The sequence below is a fragment of the Aptenodytes patagonicus genome, chromosome 5 (assembly GCF_965638725.1).
Source record: "Aptenodytes patagonicus chromosome 5, bAptPat1.pri.cur, whole genome shotgun sequence".
Classification (NCBI taxonomy): Eukaryota; Metazoa; Chordata; class Aves; order Sphenisciformes; family Spheniscidae; genus Aptenodytes; species Aptenodytes patagonicus.
Genome location: NC_134953.1, coordinates 19325170 through 19349010, shown reverse-complemented (window position 1 = coordinate 19349010; position 23841 = coordinate 19325170). Strand labels below are relative to the sequence as shown.

The window sequence follows — 23841 nt, the reverse complement described above, 5'->3', positions numbered from 1 at the left end:
CCTCCAGCTAAGAAGTTTTATATGCAAATACGCACACATGCGCTGCAAGAGGGAACACAGCAAGAGGCCGGTAACACGCAAACTTTTTTGGTTGCACGTGCCCTTTGCTCAGCTTTTGCACTTTTTTTTTTTTTTTTTAAAACACCTTTTATTATTCCGTGAACTACAGCAGTTTTGTACAGCAGCTTGATTCTCCTCCTCTGCGATACTTCTGGTATTGTCTGTATTTCCTAGATCCAACTCTTGATTATTTTCTGATTCGTAAACGGCTCCGATTTACCTTTTTTCTTGGTCTCAATTTCTCCCTCCATTCCTTCAGTTCTTGGCTGTGCTCTTCATCTAGCTCTTTTAGCTTCTGAGTCTCATGCTCAACCAGTAGATGGCATTTTTCATTCTTAAAACAAGATAAAGATAATCCTTATGTAAAACTAATTCAGATTAGGCAACTCAACATTTGTACAGTGACATATGTTGTCCTAATTCTTTTTAATTAGCTTATTCTGTGTAAATAGTGACATGAATAATTACAAAAGTATGTTACGAGGCTGCATTATCAAAAGCTGGTCTTTCCATCGGAACCAATTGAGATAAGAAATACTTGTAAAATCCAAATATACTGTTGGGTATCATTAAGGCAGCAGCTGACAGCGTTACTCAAAACTGTGTTCCACTGCCTAATAATGCTTTTCAAGGTCATACAGCATTTCTGCTTCGCTTTCTAAAGACAGTTTGTATAATTTATTAATATCAATTACATTAAAAAGGAGGTCGTTTTTTGGAAATATTTCCACTCTTGGTGCCAAGGAGCTGAGACTAACAAATGGGGCTTGGAGAGCAGAGAAATGTGCTTGCAGAAGCAGCCTCAGAATCACCCCATAAAAAGGAAAAGGATGATCAGACCACGCATCAGCTTCACATTCCTCTCAGTAAGGTACACATGCATCTGCCTAACTTTCAGAGGACTTTTGAAGCATGGTAAGAAAAAAAAAATTAAGTATCTGGCTACATCAAATCTTTGATTTTTAAGAGCAGTGGGCAATGGCAGTCTCTAAACCCCACGCTCTTGTTTCTAGGGTTCCAGTCCCAACTGGGTCTGATGCAGAGCACAAAAACACAGGAACAAAAATGACAAGCACTTGGCTAGACCCGAGTGCAGCTAGGGGCCAATTTTTCCTCGGTGAAGCTCAGAGTAGCCCTAATCTGCTCAATTTTACTTGAGCTGAAACTCTCGCAAGACTCCCACAGTACTTGGGGATTTACTGCGGTGTATTAGTGGCATAGTCAGGGACTGTTTTCGCAGGATGTAAGTAAGCGAATAGAGCAGAACTAGCTTCATTGGTCGTTGGAAGATTTCTCTACGCAAAGGTTACCAGCAGGGGACCATTTAGTGCTTTAAAAGTCCCCTGTGTCCCTGAAACAGGGGAAAGCAGATTTAGTGGAAAAGGAGATGTGGCCTCTGGTATACAGCAGCAACTTTTACAAAATACATACCAAAAGGGGCAAAATAGAGTTCCTTATCGCAAGAAGAGAATTCCTTCCAAGTACCTTCCTGAAGCTCAAGTACACACGGCAGCCTGCACTTTGTAAAAACCACCTCATTCCATGTATTGCTACAAACGTCTTGTGGGTAATGCCTGGTGCTGCCTACCTCTGTTCTGATTAATGACATTTCAGCAAAATTAGGTTAAAAGGAAACGTTGCCTACAGAAAATAGCACTGGGAACTTGAAAGATATTCTAGAAGCGATCATCTGCTTCCGGTTCATGCTCTTCTTGCATGTAAAATGATTTCTCATTAATTGATGTAAGGATGTGAATCTGGTTAAGCAGTATGCTGCAGGCCTTTGAAAGCAAAGTTGAAAAATACCCTACGCCAATCAGTAAAAATGAAGGAAAAGACGTTTCTGCTTCGCCTGCGTCTGTTAGTAACCTGAGTCTTCCCACTGAATGTTCATTTAATATCATCTATTTTTAACCTGTAACTGATGCAGTTCTCTGATGTTTGCTTCACACTGCAACTGAAGGTCCCGCATTTGGTTTTCGTGTTTCTGATGCTGAGCCAGTCTCTCATTCTTCTGTCTCTTTTCTTCTTGAACAGCAAACTAAAATTAAAAAGAAAAAGATGGTTTATATTGGGCCTCTAGATACAACAGTTTACATGAGTCAAAAAACTCTATGTAACAGAATGAATACCTAACAGCGTAACTGAAAAGAATGGTTTTAAAAGATTTAAACAATAACTGTATTTTCTTTATTCTTTCTTTTTTAAAATTCTTACAAAGGGAATGCCCTCACAGTTTTGTCTATCGCTCCATTTCTCTGTCTGCACTCTTAATTTTTCCTTAAAACACAGCACATTTCACTTCCAGACTCCTGAAATTATCTCCCTCTGAAGCCAAGTGACACAGCAGTGTTGCTACAAGTGTCGGTTAAGGTTGGTGTTATACAGCTACAGGAGACTGTATTTTCCAGATTTTTCATCCTTCCAGTGCTCACCATATGAAACCATGATTTGGGACTTTTGTGCATCAGTAAAAAGGAAATCTCAAAACCTCTTCACAATGTTCCCGTTTGAAGAATGAGTGAATACCTGCAGTTTTAGTTCAAAAGCTCACAGAAATCAAACATTCTTAAAAATATTTCACAGAATCACAGAACGGTTGAAGTTGGAAGGGACCTGCGAAGATCAACCCCCTTACTCAAAGCAGGGTCAACTAGAGCAGGTTGCGCAGGACCGTGTCCAGGTGAGTTCCGAGTATCTCCACAACCACTCTGGGCAACCTCTTTCAGTGTCTGACCCTCCTCACGCTAAAAAAGTGTTTTCTTACATTTAAGTTGGATTTTCTGTATTTGAATTGTGCCCACTGCCTCTCATCCTGTCACTGGGCACCACTGAGAGGAGTCTGGCTCCACCTTCTTTACTCTCTCCCGTTGGGTACTTATACACATGGGCAAGATCCTCCTGAGCCTTCTCTTCTCCAGGCTGAAGTGTCCCAGCTATTCAGCCTCTCCTCCTATAACAAGACCCACCAGTCCCTCAGTCATCTCCGAGGCCCTTCGCGGGACTCGCTCCAGTAAACCCATGTCAGTCTTGTACTGGGGAGCCCAGGACTGGTCCCAGCACTCCAGATGTGTCTCACCAGTGCAGAGGGGAAGGATGACTTCCTCTGACCTCATCCGGCGCGTCAACCCATTTTGTACCATCCGTGAACTTGATGAGAGCGCACTCTATCCCATCCTCGCATTTACATCACATTAAGCATTTACACTATTAAAACTGTTTTTATTAATTACCTGCTTAATTTTTTCACGATCTTGGTCTGGAGAGGCTAATGAATTGATTCTTAAACTTTTCTTAAACATAGCCATTCGAGTCTTTGCTTCACTTCGCTGGATTTTAGGCAGTCTCGCTCTTTCCTGAGTTTGCTTGTTCTTTAGCTCCTCGATAAGGCGTTGATTGTATCTCTGCATTTGTTCCGTTTCCTAAAATGTCAACCATATGGAAATGTTACAGAGTAACTATTATGTTAGAGTATTTGCATCTCATTTCATCAATAAGCATGCTGTTTGAGTCCGCACCTTTCAACAGAAACCAGTCCCAGCCCTAGTGATAGCAATGGGGAGGAGGGAGTCTTCCACTTATTCCAGAGAACTCTGGATCATGCCCAACCCAGATGAAATTCTCTAATGCTCTAATGAATATGAATACACATCTATTTTACCAGTGGTTGTTCAACTCCTGAATTGCACTTTGAAAAGTCCATGTTATCCAAAGGGAGAAACTCTTGTGGAACTGAACTTCCGCTACTGCAGTTGTGAAGGGTCAGTTTGTTGCAAAAGCTGGTGAAAGCAACAGCCATTATGAGGATAAACCAAACCATGCAGCCTTCAGGGGAGGCTGCTCATGCTCCAGTCACCAAGGAGATCCTATAATACCTCTCTATTGGGTTCACATTTTCAAAAATTGAACTATTCTGTTTAGAGTATTCTATAAAAACCAAAATGTCTTGTGGAAAATAAGTGCTGTCTTCTGGGCTTTTATAGGATTTAGCTATAAAGAGACAGTTGTCAGCTACTTGCCCAAAAGCTAATCCAGTTCATTATGCTCATTTAATTCCAGGATGATTTACTAACGAGCAGATTTATTTAAACACAAGCCAAAACTGGTTTTGGTGTATAAGCAGAATTTGCTATTTTTAATAGAAAAAGGCTGATGATGTGGTGGGTTTTTTTTTTTTAAAGAATCAAAAGGGAAAAATATGACCACTTACACCTCAACATACTACTAAGTTATTAAAGTATGATGACTAAGATTTTTTTATTTCACCAGAACATATACAGCCTCAAAATACCTGCGTGGGTCTTGCCTGTGCAAGCAAACAGCTACCAGTAGAGATGATAAGACTACTTGATAAAAAAAAAAAAAAAGAAGATATTGTAATACACAAAAGAAAGTGTCGAAGTCAACACTAACTTTTTCATGCCTCTTAAGCAGCTGGTGTCTCTGCATGAAGTACTGATCTTTGAGTTGCTGTTTGAGGAGTTGGTGTTTCTCTTGTAAATGTCGCTCTTCCAGCTCCCAGATTGCAGCTTCGCGAGCTGGAAAAAAGAGGAAGCCTGGTTCAGAAAGTACAATACAGTACTTTCTAATCTACCTGCTAGTGTATGTTCACAAGTGGCCTACAAGTGCATTTGAAGAACAATGCTATTCCATAGCAAATGTTTTTACTACAGTTCTAGATTAGTCATGAAGGACTTTGGTTTCATAAATTTAGGACAGACTATCGTTTCATTAAAATACAACACAAAGGTCTGTTTTTAAAGAGAGTGTCTGATGCTAGATACCTCTCATGAGCTGCTGTTTTTTGTTGAGGCAGTCTCGTTCAATAGTGGCTAGTTCTGTCTTCTGCTGCTGAATGATTTTCTTCAGAGATGCATCCAGCTCTTGTTGCTGCTTCTGCACAAATTCCTGCTCCTGGAAAAAACCAATAGAAGTAAATTAAATTGCGTTCTTCTAACCACATTACGTTTTAATGAAACTCCCAGTTCTCTCAGCATTAGCTATATATGAAAACAAATACATCTATGAAAATTTGAGCTAACATGCCTCGGCTATAGTATTATGCATCTCTTGTATTTTCTGCGTAGAGAGTAAGTAAGAGTATATTTAATGTTTAAATAATACCTTCAGAAATAAGACCAAAGGCAACAAATAGCCAGCAATCTGCAATTCATTCCATCTCTTGTCTCTCCTCAAAACAAGCTGCAGGTTCAAAGCTAGCGGAGACAAGTACTCAATATAAAGTTGATCTCATCATATCAAGGGTTAATTATTCATGGAGGTAAGAAAAACATATGTATGGTTATTTTGCTTTGGATGATTAGTTAAAGCCTATTTATTTACACAGTTGGGTTTCAGATTTGTGTGTCAATCTCGAGTGGTTTATCTTGTCATGGGTGCAAAGATATTGAGGTTGGGAGTTCTGCAAGACTGCTATGAAGACAGCCAATGGCTTTTGCAGGAACTGCATTCTGCAGGACTTGTAAGCTTGTCACACCAGAGCTGAGCTGGCTCCTCGCAAAGCGATTTGCCATCTGCCTGATGCAGTTCCCATATCACCTGCATCTTCCCATTATCCAGGGTGTATCACTCTGTTGCATCACATCATGAAAAGCAGGCAGTAGTAAGAATCCCCTCCCATGCCCCAAGACCATACTGTTGCCTTTCTTCTCTGCAACTATCAAAAAAAAAAAGCATCTACAAGCATGCAAGCATGCACACACACACTCTTTAAGAACAAGAAATTAAAGCAGATGTTTCTACCATGATATAAAGATCAAAAGAAAGGATATCAGAGCCAAGGTGGGCAGCTGAAGCATTTGCTGTTATACATAACATAGCAATGTTAAAGATGGTCTATTGGAAGGGAGATGGGATGAGGCAGAAAAACAGTACTGGGCTGCAGACGATCAGCGGAAGGGTCTCCTGAGCTATGTATTTTTATTTTTTTACTGAACCTATGCTACTTGCTAAAAGAGTTGTCAGCAACATATGGAATTAAATGGTCATTAAAAGTGCTTTTTATTATGACCAGGAGAATCCTGGTTTTCATTTTCACAGAAAGTTATTAACAGATAAGGCTTTCATCTCTCCCAGTGGACAGCAGAGTTACACTTAGACAGGTAACAGAAAACCAGAGGTGGAGTCAGTTGGTGCAAAGTTCTGACAGTGACAAACCTGAGGGTACAAAAAGAACTAGAAGGCCACATTTGTAAATTGTCAGACATACCTAATCAAATGTATGGACTGATGAAAAATATCGTTCTGTTTCCCTTTCTAGATGAAAAGGATAAGAAAACTACAAGTTTATTATTCTGAGGGTGCAGACACATAATTAACATGGTGATTAATTTGCCAGGAATTTTTTACTTGGAGGGACCGGGGGGAAAAGCTGTTCTAGTATAGTCGTGGTCAAAAAGCAATTATGCTTGAGCTTTACTCAAATGTCTTTACTTAAATATCATTGCTGCTCTTTCTACATGGTAAACCTTAAGAAGTTTTATAATTGCTAGCACTATAACATAAAGCAGGCAATCTCAGAAAACACTCTGGCCTTCCGACTTCCCACATCTACTCAAGTATCGCATACAACAAAGGTCACTGACTTCACTAAAGAACATGTTGAATGGTTAAAAGGCAGACAGTGCAAGGCAGTCCACCTTTTTAAAATTACCACTTGGTTTTGCCCAATAAGTATCTTAAAATAAACTCAGCTATCTTTAAAATACATGGTTTCACTGCACACACAGCATAGAAGTCACACATTGTTTCTCACATGTGCTGAACAAATAATAAACACCAGCAAAGAGTATTATATTGCTTCAGTGTCTTGCCCAGAGTTAATAACTACTGTAATGTTGATCTTTTTACTATGAATAGTGCAGAATTACATAAATTTGTGCTAACTAGTTTGGAGACAGCAGTGACATCGATCAGCACGTATGAGAAGAAGGAGAAGAGAAGACACGCATCTGGAAAATTAGGGAAATAAAACTTTTGTTGTTTTGCATTTTAAGACTTACATCCTGCATTTGTGCGTTGAAAAGCGTACATGAAGACAACTGAAAAGACTGAATCATAACCTGAGCAACGCCCTGTGGGACACAATGTACTTCCTATGTCAGAATATAATGAAATGCATTTCTGTTCTTAAAAAAAAAGAAGAAATGAGATCTGCTGTATGTTAGTAATACACATTTAAAATGTCAAGGCTAATCACACAACAGTAGTCACTGACAGAAGTTCTAGATATTCTAAAACTAAACATCTGCACCTTGTCTAGTACTTATCATTCCAAGTATGGATATTTCACCTTTAGGATTGCCTCTTTCACCTCTCTTACTTCAACAAATTGAAACCAGCAAAGGAAACAAACTAAGTCACTACAAACACTATGAAAATTTAGGTTTCTAATTGTTTCCTTAAAAAGTTCAGAGATGCATATCCTTGGTACGGGGAGAGCGCTGCAACTCAATCACGTTCTATCCTGGGAAATCCCCTCTTGAATTAAACACGTAATCAAATAAAGTTGCTATTATTTTCTACTAGGTCACTCACAGAAACATTTAATCTTTATGTTACTCAATCCAAACCTGCTCTGTTGTGGTGCAAACTCACTCTGTACAAGTTGCGGCCATCACAAAGCCAGTATTTTTCTAAAATACTAACCTCCTTTCTAGCTGGGTCATATAAAAGCAGCAAGTCTGAAGGCGTGAAATTACAGATGATGTCTTGTAAAGTTTCCATACACCTACACTTTGACATTTAAGTAACTTCATTTTACCTAATCTGTTCTGCTTCTACGAACAAGATGCCTCATGCTTACATATTATATACATTTTCCTCCCCTGCGCTTATATTGCTCAAAACTTACTTCTGACTGTAACCTTTATAATTTGATGGACCTATAGGGTACTTACCACTCATAAAAGCACTGTAAATAAACTTGCCGTAGAAAAATACCATTCTTTTTTGGTACAGCATACGAAATATTACGCTTAACACCACAAACCCGGAAATCGCTGCTCCTACATTTCTACACAGTATACTCTAGGGGATGTGATATGGGAGTACTTGAAGAAAGAGAGCAGTACGTAGGGTTAGTCTGAGTTAAGTTCCATATTCACTCAACAACAACAAGAAGTGAAATCATCAAGCTGTGTGAATACTGCTGCCTTTTGTATTTTAGTAGCTTGAAGCTGCCGTTGTTACCTGAGCATGCTGGCTTTGTGCAAGCTCCTCTTTCTTGCGTTTCATGAGCTCTTTTCTCAGCTCTTTTGGTGCTTTCTCCACTTCACATAAAACCTACAGTGTATATAAGCATGCAGAAGGTGGCGAAAAGAACACTTTTTCTCCACAGCAAGCATTACTGTGAACATAGGACATGCAGGTCAAGCACTAGAGGTACTGGGAAGCGTGCAGGGACGTTAGTTTAGTGAAAAGAGCTTAATGAAAAGAGAAGGAACAATACATGCTTCATGCATGCCAGCGCAGCACAGAAAGGAGGTATATGCCAGCCTCTTTTTGCATGCAAATGCTGCCCAGTGCTCTCAGAAATTGCAGTCTCTTGCTCGCGTTTTCATGCAGCAGCTAGAACAGATAGTCAAGAAAGCCACCACCTGCAAGAGTGGTATTTTCTTGAAGCACTATGGCAAAAGGACTACAGAGTATGTTTACCTCATGGTAAAGCTGTGAAAAATGGTTGGAAGTTTAAAATAACTTCCACTGAAAACCAGCTACTTCTGACACTGTCTCAAACATGAATTTATAAGATGTCATTACTAGCATCTCCAGCCATAAATGACATCTACACAGGTTATGTCTTTAAAATAATCATACACGCAAATAAAATATTAATTGGTTGTAAGTATTTGGTTCTGAAGAATTTAAAAGCAAAAACCACCAATAACTAAGTATATTTTCAAGAAAAATTTCATTACATATGCTGGAATGGAATGTATTTCAGTCCAAGGTGAATTAGACTAGATTAGTAGAAAGATTCTAAATATAACCTAGCTAAATCAACTGACTATTAATCTGTTAATTTGCTGATGTATTTTATTTATTTTTAAGAATTATAAAAATGTAACACTGCACGCTCCAAAATAGCATGGGTAGTTTTAGAGCACCAGCTGCATTTTCCTTCAAACTGTAAATCGCCTTCTTAAGCTTTAAATACAAAACTATGCACCCCAAAACAAATGCCTGTTTGTTTAATAGTGGAAGCATCCTCAGAAAACAGAGTCCAAATCACCACATGCTATTCCTGTTTCCATGAAAGAACTGCTTTTAGCTCAGAGCAATACGTAAAATTCTTCCCGCTTTCCCATGTAGGACCCAATCACCAGTAAATAGAGAGAGACTCAAAAATGCAAGAGGTACCGCAAAAGAAGAAAAATTGTTATTTACATATGAGCATATCGTTCAAACTGAACACAACTTATATTTTTTTTATGCACTTTTGTACTACAGGATCATTCTATGCAAGAGCATGGACAGTACAGATTTCTAAAGAAATCTACTAAGTATTAGAGCAAACACTATAGCCATTTATATACTAACGAGCACTACACCATTGATCTGAAAATTAAATAAAACAGCTTTTAAGATGCAAAATCCATATGGAAACACATCGCCTTCTCTTACTCTAATGCAAGCAAATTAACAGCATAAGGTGTCAGCGTCAAACGTTATTCATTTTGCCTTAACTGTATGACATGTATGAAATTAACCGTAAAAGATTTTAGGTTAATCCAGACTTGTCTCTCCTGGCTTTCCTTTTTGAGTTAAAAAACTAAATCCTTATAACTGCTGTCACTTCATACAAAGAAATTCTAACAGCAGCAGCACACATTCAATAAAAATCTAACAAATTACTCTAACAAAAAAAAAATCTATGGAATTTAAGCGGTTCTCAGTAGTAATCAAGACCATACTCTTTTCTTTGAAATTCTAGTTTGATAAGTATTTACTAAGTAGCTATAGCTGCATTTGTTTAAAAGTAGAAATCTCAAATATTTTTCACAATCTTTAATAAAATACTTTTTCTTAATATTTGAGAGAAAATATTTTATTAAAGATTCTGTGAAAAATAAAGTCTTGTAACTTGGTGATGTTTTCTGGATTAAGTCAATACCTAAATCTTCCTGTTAGCTGTTTGTATTTCACTTTAGGCAGTAAAACAAAAGAAATTATACTGACTGCTAGTAACCCTTCCACAACTCAGTATAGCACATGAGGTTGACAAGGCTTCTGGGAGACCTAATCTCAGCTGTTTGCTATGCCCATACTCCTTATTTTCTATACTATCATCATTGCCTCTTACCTCCTTTTTTTTGTTCTTCAGCATGTTCTGGAATTTGGACAATTCCTTCTCCTGTTCTGCTTTGATGCGTTTTGCTTCATCTCGTAAACGATTTGTGTGTTCCTGTTCCAAGCGCTCTATTGTCTGTTTCTGCTGTTTTTCTAGATTTTCTATTTCTTGATCATACTGTCGCTTTTTACTCTGTAAAAATAATTTGGCATCTTTTTTCAGAAAACTAAATCCTGTTCAGTGAAGTGCTGTACCACAGCAGAGGATGGCCATGATGAACTGTTCTGGCAAGTGAGTTCTAGCATACAAGCTGGGCACCCCACAATGGAAAATATTGCCATTTATTAACAAGAATGAAAATAAGCTATAGCCATCATAAAAGGAAACACCTGATTGCTGCTAATAGTATTCTGCCTACTCCATCAAGATGTTATATTTTAAGAGCACCAAAATCCAGAAACTCACTGTCATTTCCTGTTCAAAACGTCTGTACATCTGTTCTCGCTGTTGCAAAAGCTTATTACTGAGTTGCTGTTGGGCCCTCTGCTCCTCTTTCTGAAGAAGTCTTAGCTCTCTTAACTCTTGACGTCTAATAATGAAAAAGAAGACTTAATATTGATGGGAAAGCAAAAGAAGTGGAAAATTACAAAAGATGAAAAAAGCATCTACAGCTCAGGTCCAGTAAAACTAGTTTTGAATTCATTGTCTTATTAAGAAACACTTTACATTTCTTTCTACTAACAAAATAATTGAATGAGGGTGGTGAGGCACTGGAACGGGTTGCCCAGAGAAGCTGTGGATGCCCCATCCCTGGAGGTGTTCCAGGCCAGGTTGGATGGGGCTTTGAGCAACCTGGTCTAGTGGAAGGTGTCCCTGCCCGTGGCAGGGGGGCTGGAACTAGAGCATCTTTAAGGTCCCTTCCAACCCAAACCATTCTATAATTCAATGAAATTAATCCCCAAATACTACAGAAATAAGATTATTAGCCCTCTTCTTTTATTCAAAGAGAAAAAAAATTAGCTGCTAACCTCTTGTAAATTTTACTTTTAAAAACACTTACCGTAGAAATCGCATTTCTTCACTTTTTGAGTCATTTTCAGTAACTATTTTTGATGTGGTTACACTCACTTCTACTCCATCAACAACAAACTTCCGAGTTTTCTTTAAAGTTTTCTTCTGTCTTCTAGTTTCCTGAATAAAGCATTGGTAAGTTATTCTGCACTTATTTAAGTTATACCCTTTTTTCCCTTTTTTCTTAATATTGAATTACTTCAAATATTTCTGTGAAGACCTACTGTATAGTAATCAGGAGTTCTTCTCGCTTATCAGGTACCTCGCTAATCAAGTGAGAAATTGAAAAATTCTAATGTACTGAAACTGTCTCTAGTCAGCAAAGGAAAACTGTAATTATTGATCATCTAAATTGCCAGAAGAAAAATCTAGATAAACCCTGAACAGAACTGATGCAGTTTTATTTTCAAGAGCTGAAGACACTTGCAAATTTGCTTTTGACCATAATTTTCCCAGTCACCAAAGGAGATATTTAATTCTGAAAAACAGTACTGAAACAGAATAGCAATTTACTCACCTACTTACTTCTGCTTTGGAAATAAACTAAACAAGCAAGTTCATTTTTTTTAATTGATATGTATTAGTCAAAAATCAGTGATGATCTTGCCAACAGAAATGGAGAAATCTCACTTCTCAGAGCTGCTATTGTTCCATTGCAAGAGGAGACCCCAGCTGAATCTGCGTCTCCATTGTGTTAGGGCTACTGCAAACACCTTGAAGTCGTGCTTAGCACAGCTATGCCAAGTTACGATTTTTGTCTGGGGTTTTTCTGTTGTTTTTTGGGGTTGTTTTTTTTCTCCAAACCCATGGTTACACAGTTACTATTCTAGTATGGCTATAATCATATTAGTATGAAGATATAAATAAAGTTCATAATCTGGAATGTGCTTCCTCTGAATAATCTCATTCATACTGGCATAACTGCATCGATCTAGTACAACCATAGGAGTACAGTGTTCGGAATAAACAAACCTGAGAGACTCTCTGCCTTAGATCTTCTAAATCTAAACAGAGAGACAGAAGATAGAACTGACAGGAATTCAATGTAAGACTAGATATTATAAGAGATTCATCCTGTTGAACAGGGATTCCATGCAGAGTAAGGCATTGAACTAGTCATCTTGAATATCGGCTCTGAACTACAACCGTTCACAAATCTTCACCTTTAATATTGTTAGACTTCCTGTTATATGATAGTCTACATTTTTAAAATACAATTATGCAATAAAATTAGAAAATAATTAGCAGCTCTGTAGCTTCTAGCTTTGCTGCATAACTGCACAAAATCCAGACACTGTTAGAGCACGCAATTTAGAATACTTTGGTTTCTACAAAGTTTTATATTCCACACTGTCATACTAGTTTCTCACTCAATAATTTTCTTTGTTGCAAAGGTCAAACTTGGAGATAATTTTAGGGTGACACTCACATATTATTTTATATAAAAATATATGATTGCTTATACTTACCTGTAAAGATATTGATCCTGTCTCTTTGCTTTTACTAAGGAAACTAGAAATTGACAAGTTCAAATCAATGCTGCTGTTATCAGCTGTAGAACCAGTGCCTGAATCTGCATCATTTTCCTTCAAATGCTCCAATTCTAGCTGCTGTAAAGTTTCAGTATTGTCTTGATTATCTGTTTTGACTTTCTCTTCATTTTCTTCAGTGCTAATACTAATCCTGGGGACTGGAGTAACTTCAGAGTCATCAGCTTGTTCACTGACAATATCTTGAAGCTTGTTCTTCATTATTTCATCAGAAGTAACTTCCGAATGTTCTTCGTCTATCTGAATATTGTTTTCCTGGATATTCTCTGCTCTGCGCTTTTCTGAATTTTGGTCCGTATCAGTCAGTTTATCCACCACTTTATTAGAAATATCCTCAGGCTTGCTCTGTATTGCCTTCTGGTCTACGTTGTCTTTTCTAGAGTCTTTGGTCTCCGTTTCCTCCATGCTGCTTAGATTACAAATATCCTCATTTTCTGCCAGTTTCTTGTCTACTTTGATCGCTTTATCTTGGCTTTCCGATAGAGTTTCTTCAGAGCTGATTATCTCATGGACGTGCTTAGCCTGACTTTGCACTGGCTTATCCTCCATCTCAGGTATTTTATCCCCATCACTGATCTGTATTTCAGCAATACCACCTATCTCCTTAATGTTGTCAATTCCATGCTTTATTAGTTCCTTTTCTTCATCAGCCACTTGATCTGCAGCATTAGGTAGAGTTTCTGTGGTGGTGGCTATTATCGCCTCTTTCTGACCTTCATCTTTATCTTTCTTTTGCTCTGTAGTATCTTCTGCAGGGACCTTTTCTTCCTTACTTTCTGAGAGATGCGTTCTATTCTCCTTCTCTTCTTTTTCACCAGTTTCCTTAGAAATGGCTTCTTCAGTTTCTACACTATTTTCAGTTGTAGGTACTATTTTCAGTTTATCATCTTCCGTCTGTTCATTTCCCATGTCATTTTCTTTCTCTATTTTTAGGTTGGGTTCATCCTTTATTTCCGACTTTGTTACCACGTCAAGTTCTTTCACTCCTTTCTGGGGTTCTGTACCTTCTTGTGGTTTTTCCAGGCTTTCTGTATTCTTTTCAGCTGGCACTATTTTGCCTTGCTCATCTTCACCAGTTGGCACAGAACCATTCTGCACTTTAATATCACCAACAGTAGTATCGCATAGGTTATCAGCTGTTTTCCTATATTTAATGTCCTCAGATTCTTCTCCATTTGTTTTGTCATCTGGAAATACAGTGCTGGCTTTGTCCTCAATTGCATTACTTTCTGTTTTTTCAGAAAGAGATTCCAGAACAGAGGCATTCTGTGAAAGTTTATCCTCTTCAGAGCTGGCGATACTAAGGTCAGAAGATGCACGCTTGTCTGCAGGTAACTGCTAAAAAATTAAAGGAAGAAAAATATTTAATCATTTCCTAACTTAATTAAAGCACAGTTCTATTGAAGAATACCTGAATGGAGATGAATATTGTATTTACAGGCAGAGTTATATGAATTTGATAATCTCAGAGTGCTTCACTTGGTATTACCACAGGAGAAGTGCTTGAACTGCAGACAGGCTCTGAATAGAACAGTTTCACAAGAACCTTCTTCCATCTCTCATAATTTAATAAAATACACTGTGATTGAAGGAAAGGGATCATGGACAGCCCTCTGCCTCATGCTTAACGGAGTCTTCAAAAGAGTCTTTTTCCAATCATGTTACTGTTTTTTTATTAGTTCAGTTCCCCGGTAGTCCCAGCTACAGTAGGATTTGAAAGACACATGTGCCAGTTTGGCTAGGAAGAAGCTGTGTTGCTTTAGTTAGTCCAGCACTGATAAAATGCAATATTAAGACCTTCTTCTGCCTCATTAAAAAGAATCTCTTTCCTTGTGTTCTTTGTTTAAAATGCCTGAAAATTTTTGGTCTGTTTTTTAATCACTGTGAAACTCCATTAAAATGGTGGAAGCCTCCAGCAGATCTGGTTAAGTGGCCATACGGAACCAGAATAGAAACAGTTACATAACTGTAGAAATTGCTGCTGCCAGAATATGAATGAATGTTATCAGATTACATACAGACATACAGAAGAATATACTAAGAAAGCATCATTTTAAACATAATTGCCCTTTCACTCTTCAAAGCAATTGCGATATCTCTCTGTCTATATTTACTGTTGAAACCCTGTAATTTGCAGATCAGGCTTCTGATTTGCCATTGGGAACATACTAGGTTAGCTATTGTAGCAAGCACGGGTTTGATTGCGCGTTTCCTACATTAAGGTTTTCCTAAGCATACAGAAAACAATTCCTTTTAAGTCAAAAGCGCATTTAAAAGATTTCTTCACGTAATTGTTCTATAAGCTTAGTGTTGATCTCCAAGCAGTTTTTAAAACTACCACAAGTAAATAATGTAAATGCATCTATCTCACAGTTTCCTAAACTGCTGCTTGTGTCGAGACACTCAATTGAGTCATAGGGTGGACCTCCCTCCAACCCTCCCGGGGACTGGTGGCTTAGCAGCTAATCAGCGGAGGGAGGCGGTGGGTGATGCCTTAGGAGATAGAGAATAAGTCCTGGAGGAAGTTGGTGGGAATGCACGCTTGGAGATCTGCTGGTGCAGACAGGGAAAGTGGTACGAAGGCCAAGGGACGTGACTAGCGTGGTAAGGGGCGAGGAGGAAATGGAGGCGTGCTTCTAGTGCACATGCATTTGGCTTCTTTACCATTGCTGGTAATGGCAGCTACTGGTGGTACTGGTCACCGTCCATGTTTATAGCGCTTGAGCCAGTTCAGTCAGAAAGCACACTACCTGTATACTCCGCAACCTACTACTGTATCACTGAGCTTCAAGGCTTTGCCCTTTGAGGAACAGAATTTGCGTTGTAAGATTCTTAAGCATCTTTAGAAATACATGCATAAACGCAATCCTGGCTTGGTAAAATATGGGGTTTTTTTGCTTTTGTTTTTTCTTTTGACAGCCATGCTGTAAAATCACAAACTTAGTTTATAGCATAATGGTCACATACCTTCCTTAATATTTTAAGGATCTTATGGAATACAAATATACATTTACTCGTTCATCTAGTCATTTTGACTTAAACCCATTTACATAAAAATCAGTATCTCATTTTTAAAATTCTGTACTACATATACACGTAAAAATAAATGAAGATAATATTCATTATTCGTTCTCAAGGAGTTTAAGAACATGCTAATTTTGAGAATACCGACTACTTATTTTGTAATACGGTTACAGTATGTTTATGTTGTTATTCTTAGAAGACTTGATGCAAAAGTTGGGTAGTACATCAGAAACTGAGTTCTCCATAGGAAACTGGTGATTGAAACTAGCTGCATATTTTAAAAAGTAAATTTTAAACTGACCAGAGAATTTTCTGTTTCTTCTTCTTCATCCTCATCTTTACCATCTTCAACTTCTTCTGTAACTTCAGCCTTAGCTTCTGCAATCAATTCTCTTATTGGTTTATTGGAAGTAACAGTAACAAATGGATGCTTGTGAAAATAAAAAATAAGCACAATATTAAGTGCTGACTTCATTGTACACAATGGGAAAATCGTAACTTGAAAGAAACGTAACTTCAGAGGAATGTTACTTTGGTTCTCTCAAACTTGAAGATTCACAGTTAACATTAATTATAACTGTCCTAATATTTTTTTTCTGCTGAAGTTTTAAAATCAAAACATTTGTATTCAAATATACTGTGTAAGTAGTCTAACAAACTTGCTAAAAATACAAATAATTCATTTATACTGACCTGTTTCACAATCCAAAGAATAAAAGTAGAAAGATTTTTTTAAAGGTTATTTCTCCTGAAAATGGGTTTCATTTCTTTTCAGTTCCACAGTTAAATTATTTTCTGTTAAGCTTTATCTAGAAATATTCTTTCTAGAAAAAATCTGCTTTATCTTTAGAACAATTTTTTGTAACAAGAACATAGAATTCTACATTTGTCTTTAAGAGGAAACAGCTACCTGTTCTTCTACTACTATCTGAATCTTCTTTCTCTGCTTGGCCCTGCTGCTTAAATCTATTCAACATATGCCAGATGTATTCTGGATAAAGTAAATGAGTGCTGACGTTAAACAGAATCAAATGTACCTAGTCACATCTACTCCTGTTTAGCTATTCCGCAGTGACAGCATTATAGAGAAAGGCTGAGCACTGAAGCTTTTAACACACCTGTCAGCAATTGACTACTTATGTAAATATCTCCTTCATCCATTATAATTATCAAAGTATAAATAATTATGCAAAGTAATTAGTTATATTACATCAAAATATGTAAACAAAGAATTTGATCTGCACTTGGTATCATTTAATCAGATTTTACCAAATAAGGATCAATGCAACAATGTTAAAACCAGATTGTGTATGAATACTTAATTTGAAATTATTTAAATAGTTACTATAATACCACTCTGCTTTTAAAAAAAGACAAAATATGGTTACCTTTAAACAATAGTTCTGAACAATTAACTCTTCCTACCTGTAGAAGTTGAGTTGCACTCCACCTTGCATCTACATTCTTTTCCAAACATTTCTTCAGAAAATCTTTAAAATCTGATGACCTACACAAAAAGCAAACACGTGGTGGTTCTTCTTTTGTCCTGACATCAGACTAGCGTATAGTGAAATATTCTTTTGCTTTCACATGCATCTACACTGCATTTCCAAGTCCTTCTATTGATTTAGGAAAACACAAAGATAGTACAGAAATGCAAAGACCAATGTGGCACAAATACAATCTTTAAAACGTTTGTCCATTTATAGAAGAGTTTACTTTTGGCTCTGGATTTATAACACACCGCATCTGCTATATCACTAACTGAATCACATAAAGATATTAAAATGACCAAATAGATAATGGCTTTTTAAAATGTTTTCTTAGTATAAAAATACTTCAGTCTCCTTTCACCGATTTTCTTTTTCAGATGGTCTTCACATCTTCTACTGCATTTGTAAAAAGCTATTCTGCATACATTTTAATGCAAAATCTGCAAAATATTTCAGTATAAAAGCTTCTATACAGAACTACAACAAAAGGACAATAGTCCCAATTGTATAAGGAGATATATGTATGTATGTATACATATACAAACAAACATATATAGACTATGTACCTGACTATGCGTAAAGCTAGTGCCATAAAGTTCAACAGTTCTATGCCCATGAACGGAAGTTTACCAAATACACGACTTGGCATGCCTCGTACTCAAAATCTACAAATTGGGGTGGGAAAGTTGTAAATAAAATACTAACCATTTTGAAGGCTGTGCTAATGTAGGTGGATCAGATTTTGCTATTTTCAGGAGCACTCGCATTGGATTTAATTCATGATGAGGTGGCTCTATTTGAGCCATTTCTATTAAAGTAATGCCAAGAGACCAAATATCAGCCTTGTAATCATAAGGCCTGTCTTTAGAGGTCTCGCACATTACTACTTCTGGAGCCATCCTGCAAAGAGAATAACGAAGTACCAGATTAGAAAATGCACTCTTATCTGTTCTGAAAAAGGTTCTAAATAGATAAATTCACTGAAGCATTTTAAGAAGCACGTTCTACTCTCACCGAATACATTTACACGACATTGTATCAAGCTTGTAATATTAACAACAAAGGTAACTTTAAGATACTAGTTCATACTAAAAAGTCAGCAAAACAGTGCACTTACCAATATGGTGTACCAATAAAAGAATCTCTTCTTTGTATTGTTCTTGTGTTTTTAGCTGATACTCCAAAATCCGCTTAAAGCAAACAGTAAAATGCTATTAACTGGGTGGTGGAAAACATATTATATTTTTATATTTTACAACTGTCTTTTAAATGTTATATGTTCCAGAGCAAACATTCTGCAGTATTAAAACTTCAAAGTGAGATAAAAATATTTGTGTTTTGATAACTGAGTGCCAAGGTTCTACAGCACTTCTAATAAAAGATATTGAATAAACGTTATTCTCCATTGCTAAAAAAGAAGTAATGCTACTGTTGAGTTCTGTGGGACAAGAGCAATGCATGTATTTACTGTAGGAATAAGTGGGTTAAATTATTTTAATTAGAAAATAATTTCTTTAGCCTATGAAGGCTGTATTCCTCAGACATGGCATTAGCTCTCATGAATTCAACAACTCATTCAATTTTTAATTTCAGGATTCAAATTCTCATAAAGCTACATTTTCCCTTTATCTTATGAGTTTCTTGCCACATGACTTTTCACTTTATATTAAATATCTGAAAGCTTGCATATGCACCTTTGATGTAACAGCCAACCAAAAATCAACTTCATCTCTGCAATTAATATTACTTGTCTATAAAGCACTACGTTTCTCACTTAGGAAAAAAAAGACGACATTTAAATAAGTGTTATATGCTTATTATAGATGTAACTTTCTTAATGAAGATCTAGAGATTAGAGCAAAAGGACAAAATAGCCATATGTTGCCATCTTTAATCTGTACAAAATTACTTGATGGGCTCAACACTTGAGAAATCTAATTTTGCTCTGTGGAGAAAAAAAAAAAAAGACCAAGAGAGCTATTTGTTCAAATGCAAATTCTGAAATCTTGAGAGACTACAGATACTGAAATAGTAAAACTCAAATCCTTATACAAATAAAATCCAATGAAGGACATTTATTTGCCATTCAGATATTTGTAAAACAAGGAATTACCTATTTCTGTGTCTACCAGAATCAAAATACAAATAGTTTAAAAGGAACTGAAAATGCTCTTTCAAGGGATGCTGTACACTTTTCAGAACTGAACTAAATCTTTTTTTAGAAATCTTAATTAGCAAACCTGAATACATCACTAAATGTATGTGTGGAAGAAATCTTCCTGTAGTCTGAACTGTAAAGTAGTATCGTGACAGCCTGCACAGTGCTGTAGATCAGCTAAGCTTGACAAAATCTTAAAATAGTTCCAGTCTGTATGAGGAGGAGCCAGGTCACGTGAGGCAAATAAAATGAACAGAAACAAATGATTCTCTCTCTGACCATGAGACTCTTGCTATGATCTGTGATTTCTTTTACAGTAGTACTAAGAAACTAAGACAGTGGCTTTATTACATTTATAAGGTCTATGAGACTGAGTCCATCACTAGATCTTCAGGTTTCCAAGCAAAGCCAAAACAGTAAAGTTACCCATACTTTGCAGACAAAGAGAAAGGCACATGCAAGTATTATATGTACAAGTAATAATCTTGTGCAAGGGAATCCATGCAAAAAGCACAGATACACTTAACTGATCAATGTAGCAAAGCAGGTTCTTAAATATTCTCAACTTCTTAACAGAGATGATGCACTATACCTTGCAGAGACGCCATGATCAATACTACCTAGGTAGTAGATATATTTGTGAACTGAGACACGTCTTGCCTACATTTAAAAGGAACATCTGTAGCAAGGCTGGGAATTTAGAGACCCATTTCACTGTGGCTATCTTCTGATTCTCCTTACCTTCACCCTCTGTGTAACTTGCATCCAAAGAAATACAATTAATCACACACATCATGTAGAGAGAAGTTTTTGAAACCTGAACGCAAGCTGCTCTGTCATGGAACTATGACATTGGTAGAGCCACTGTAAAGGCTGACAGCTTATACACATTTGCCCCTGATGAAGCCCTGAACAAAGTGGATCCAGACAATTCCTATCTTCTCCTGTCTGAATGAAGGGATGCTATTCACCACCAGTAGTCCTTTGTCAGTTCTTCATGCAGGAATCCTCATGGATTCCCTACCACATCAGAGGGAAAATGTGGATGACTGCTTAAATTCAGATAAAAAAATAGGAATCAACAATAGTAAGCTTGTATTAATTTTCTTCCAGACTGTTCTATCTTAATTTCAGTGCAACGAACAATTAAAAGAGGCATGGAAAAACTAAGCTGAGTAATTAAGATTATTACTTCTCTCTCTCTCAATAATGGCAGAGACAACAATACTAGGTACTGGTTTTTGGTGATTGTGAAGGATGTTCATTTTCTGAACCAACAACTTCAAAGGGAAGTTCTGATGTTACCATAGTAAAGATAATTAAGAACATTATACTAAGAAACAGTAGGACCTGTGTCTGACTTTAGGCACCTTGGTACAGATATTGATATGACTCCTACCCATGCTGATTTTGAAGTTGGAAAGATGTGCCAAGTACGGTTAGGACATTTACTCAAGCTTTTTTTTTTCCCCTCTTTCTTTATAGTAGCAAACCACTTGCATCTGAAAAAAACTCTTATTGTTAGATTTATGTTTAAATAGATAAATACTGAACTCTGCCAAACTACAGCCTAAGGAAAATACAATTATAAGACCAGACAAAGTTCTGGGAAAGACTTCTATATGCAACATGCTTACCTAGTTTAATATCTCCATCTAATGTGAAAAGAATATTGCCAGCTTTTAGATCTCTGTGGATGATCTTATTTTCATGCAAGTAGTTCAATGCTTCCAGTGTCTGCCTGCACACCACTTTGATCTGCGGCTCTGTCAATGGCCTTTCAAGCTCTACAAGAGGAGGAGACAGAAATAAACACAACATTTTTGCATTTTATGTTGTTATGTGTTCATAGCAATCAGTATAGAGGTATATGTGAAAATTAATTAATCTGACAGATTCTGAACATCATATGTCAGAAAAAACTTCTATCTTAAAATATTTGCTCCTTTCAGTAAAAATTTCATCCCTTGTACCCAAACCCCTCCTCATTATGAAGTATGTATACCTACCTATCCGAACTGTGAAAAAGCTATACAGTTTAGAGATTGGTTCTTTTGTATGGTACACTGAGATGTTAAAGACTAGATCCTTTACTTACTTGTATCAGCATTCACCTAATTTGCAGAATAAGCACAGAAAAATCTAACTTTAAGGTTGATGCAATATAAAAAATTATCACAACGTTATTTGGAAGATGGCAAGGGAAGAGGAAGAATGAGATCCTGAAAAGGGCTCATCTAGATTATGTTATAACAACAGAGAGCTCCATAATCATATGAGTACAGCTCATCACATTCACTCACACGATCAAGACAAGAATGTGTTTTGAAAAATAAACAAACACTTTAAAAATGAGAGAAAATTAATCTAACTTAAGAAGTTATAATGTCCATAGATATAGGTGTAAATGCCAATTTAAAACCCCCAACATTCAACACATATAGCACACCAATTACATAAATATTTCCATCTCAAAACAATATACTGTGAAACAAGTCTTAAAATACATATATTATAATTTTAAGATGTTATTAAGTTTATTATTTGAAACAACTTATTTACCCAACATTACTGCATCTACTGCTCCACCTGCACAAAATTCGATCAGGATCTGTATATAAAAAAAGAATACATAAATTACAAATTAAATAGTTCCACTGAACTGAACCATTGATTAAGGGAGCATTATTGGGTTGAGTTATTATTGAGTGTCAGACCATTTTGCCTTGACAAATTATTTCACTAACCTCTGCAAAATACTGGTACTGTTACCCAGCTAAAAGTAGTGCTGTGCTGCTGAAGCAAATTATTTGAAAAATGCTTGGAGATCCTCAGACAAAAGTTTTAATCCAAAGATAAAATTGGATAATAAAACTTATAAAACATAATAAAACAGTCAGCTTGAATTTGACTTGTTGTAATGTGATTTACATAATCCCTGCAAACTCATTTCTCGATTATTAAACTGTACTTCTATAGTATAATCTCTCTGACTGAAAAGTCCAAGTATAAGAGCTACATGATTTTCCAGTAGCAGATGTTATCTCCTCTATTGTTTCAGATGAGATGAAACTATGGAAAAATACTCTTAAAACTTACAGAAAATGAGTAAATTCGGATGCTTACATTCATTTTCCTCCATTTTCATTGATGTCTACAATACATCAAGGCTTTTATCCCAGAATCTAATAATACTAGAACAACTCCCATCTCCAGTTCTCAGTTTCCATTTGAAACAAAAATAAACTGCAACTATTTTGGAGCACAAACTATGCTGACATGTAGGACAGAAAGAACATGCACAAAGGAGAAAGAGGGTAGACAAAAGGAATGAGGAGGGCAAGAAAGAGGAAAGGTCATCCAAGACTGACACCCCACCCTTCCTTATGCGTTTTTCTTCTTTAATTTGAACTTTAAACATTAAATTATAACTTTCAGTCTGAGAGCTAATGAGTATTTCTTGTCAGAATCCTAACAGCCAATATTCTGGGAAATACCATCTTAATTTTTTTCCTTTAGAGTGCTTTTAAAATCAGAGTATAATTGCCCATAAAAGAGGAAACCTCAAATTATACCTTACACCATAACATTTGTATATATACACCACTTATGTTACATATTACTTCAAATTACTATTATAATTAATCCTCACAACAATGGTACTAATAAATATATTATATAATACAACTCTTTGTAAATCCTTTAAACCATTATTGCATTTACATGCTTCTGCATACCTACTGCTGAGTAAGTTAAGTGTGGGAAATTGTAAATAAAGAATTTCTTTCTCTAAAATTTGCCAATAGTCTGACAAAGGCTTCTTTGGTAGAGAAATTGTGTTTCTAAAACTGGAAAGCAAAAACATATTTTATGTCCAACTATCATTCTTTTCTTTTTTTCCCTCCACTAAATTCCGTTTACTTACCACATCATTATAGCCTTCCCTTTGCTGCTTTCATGCCTCTGCATTTCACTGTAACTATATACCTACAATTTTATTTTCAAACTATTTACTCCTCTTCTACCTTTATTCTGCCAGTGAAGCCTATCCACTCAGTTTCATATTCTGCCTTTATGCATACTTGCTTTCATGCTGACCTTTATGCATGGAAATTTTTTCACTATTCTGCTGTTTGATACAGTATCATTTTACTCTGCATTCAGTTCACGCAA

The 23841-nt window shown here is 36.5% G+C and overlaps 1 protein-coding gene across 3 annotated transcripts in view; it reads right to left on the bottom strand.

Moving 5' to 3' along the window:
* The window catches only part of SLK (STE20 like kinase), a 52413-nt gene that overhangs the window by 5716 nt on the left and 22856 nt on the right, over nt 1-23841 (bottom strand). Inside the window, exons 3-18 of one of the 3 annotated variants that reach the window (XM_076338956.1) lie at nt 22231-22279; nt 21306-21455; nt 18628-18700; nt 18216-18410; nt 17443-17524; nt 16319-16447; nt 12913-14331; nt 11433-11563; nt 10838-10961; nt 10385-10564; nt 8272-8364; nt 4845-4974; nt 4474-4598; nt 3294-3482; nt 1976-2101; nt 281-394 (exon numbers count right to left, since the gene is read on the bottom strand). In XM_076338956.1, the coding sequence (XP_076195071.1) occupies nt 281-394; nt 1976-2101; nt 3294-3482; nt 4474-4598; nt 4845-4974; nt 8272-8364; nt 10385-10564; nt 10838-10961; nt 11433-11563; nt 12913-14331; nt 16319-16447; nt 17443-17524; nt 18216-18410; nt 18628-18700; nt 21306-21455; nt 22231-22279 (3309 nt within the window). The remainder of the gene's footprint in view (nt 1-280; nt 395-1975; nt 2102-3293; nt 3483-4473; nt 4599-4844; nt 4975-8271; nt 8365-10384; nt 10565-10837; nt 10962-11432; nt 11564-12912; nt 14332-16318; nt 16448-17442; nt 17525-18215; nt 18411-18627; nt 18701-21305; nt 21456-22230; nt 22280-23841) is intronic. The other 2 variants (XM_076338957.1, XM_076338958.1) reach the window with 2 other exon arrangements.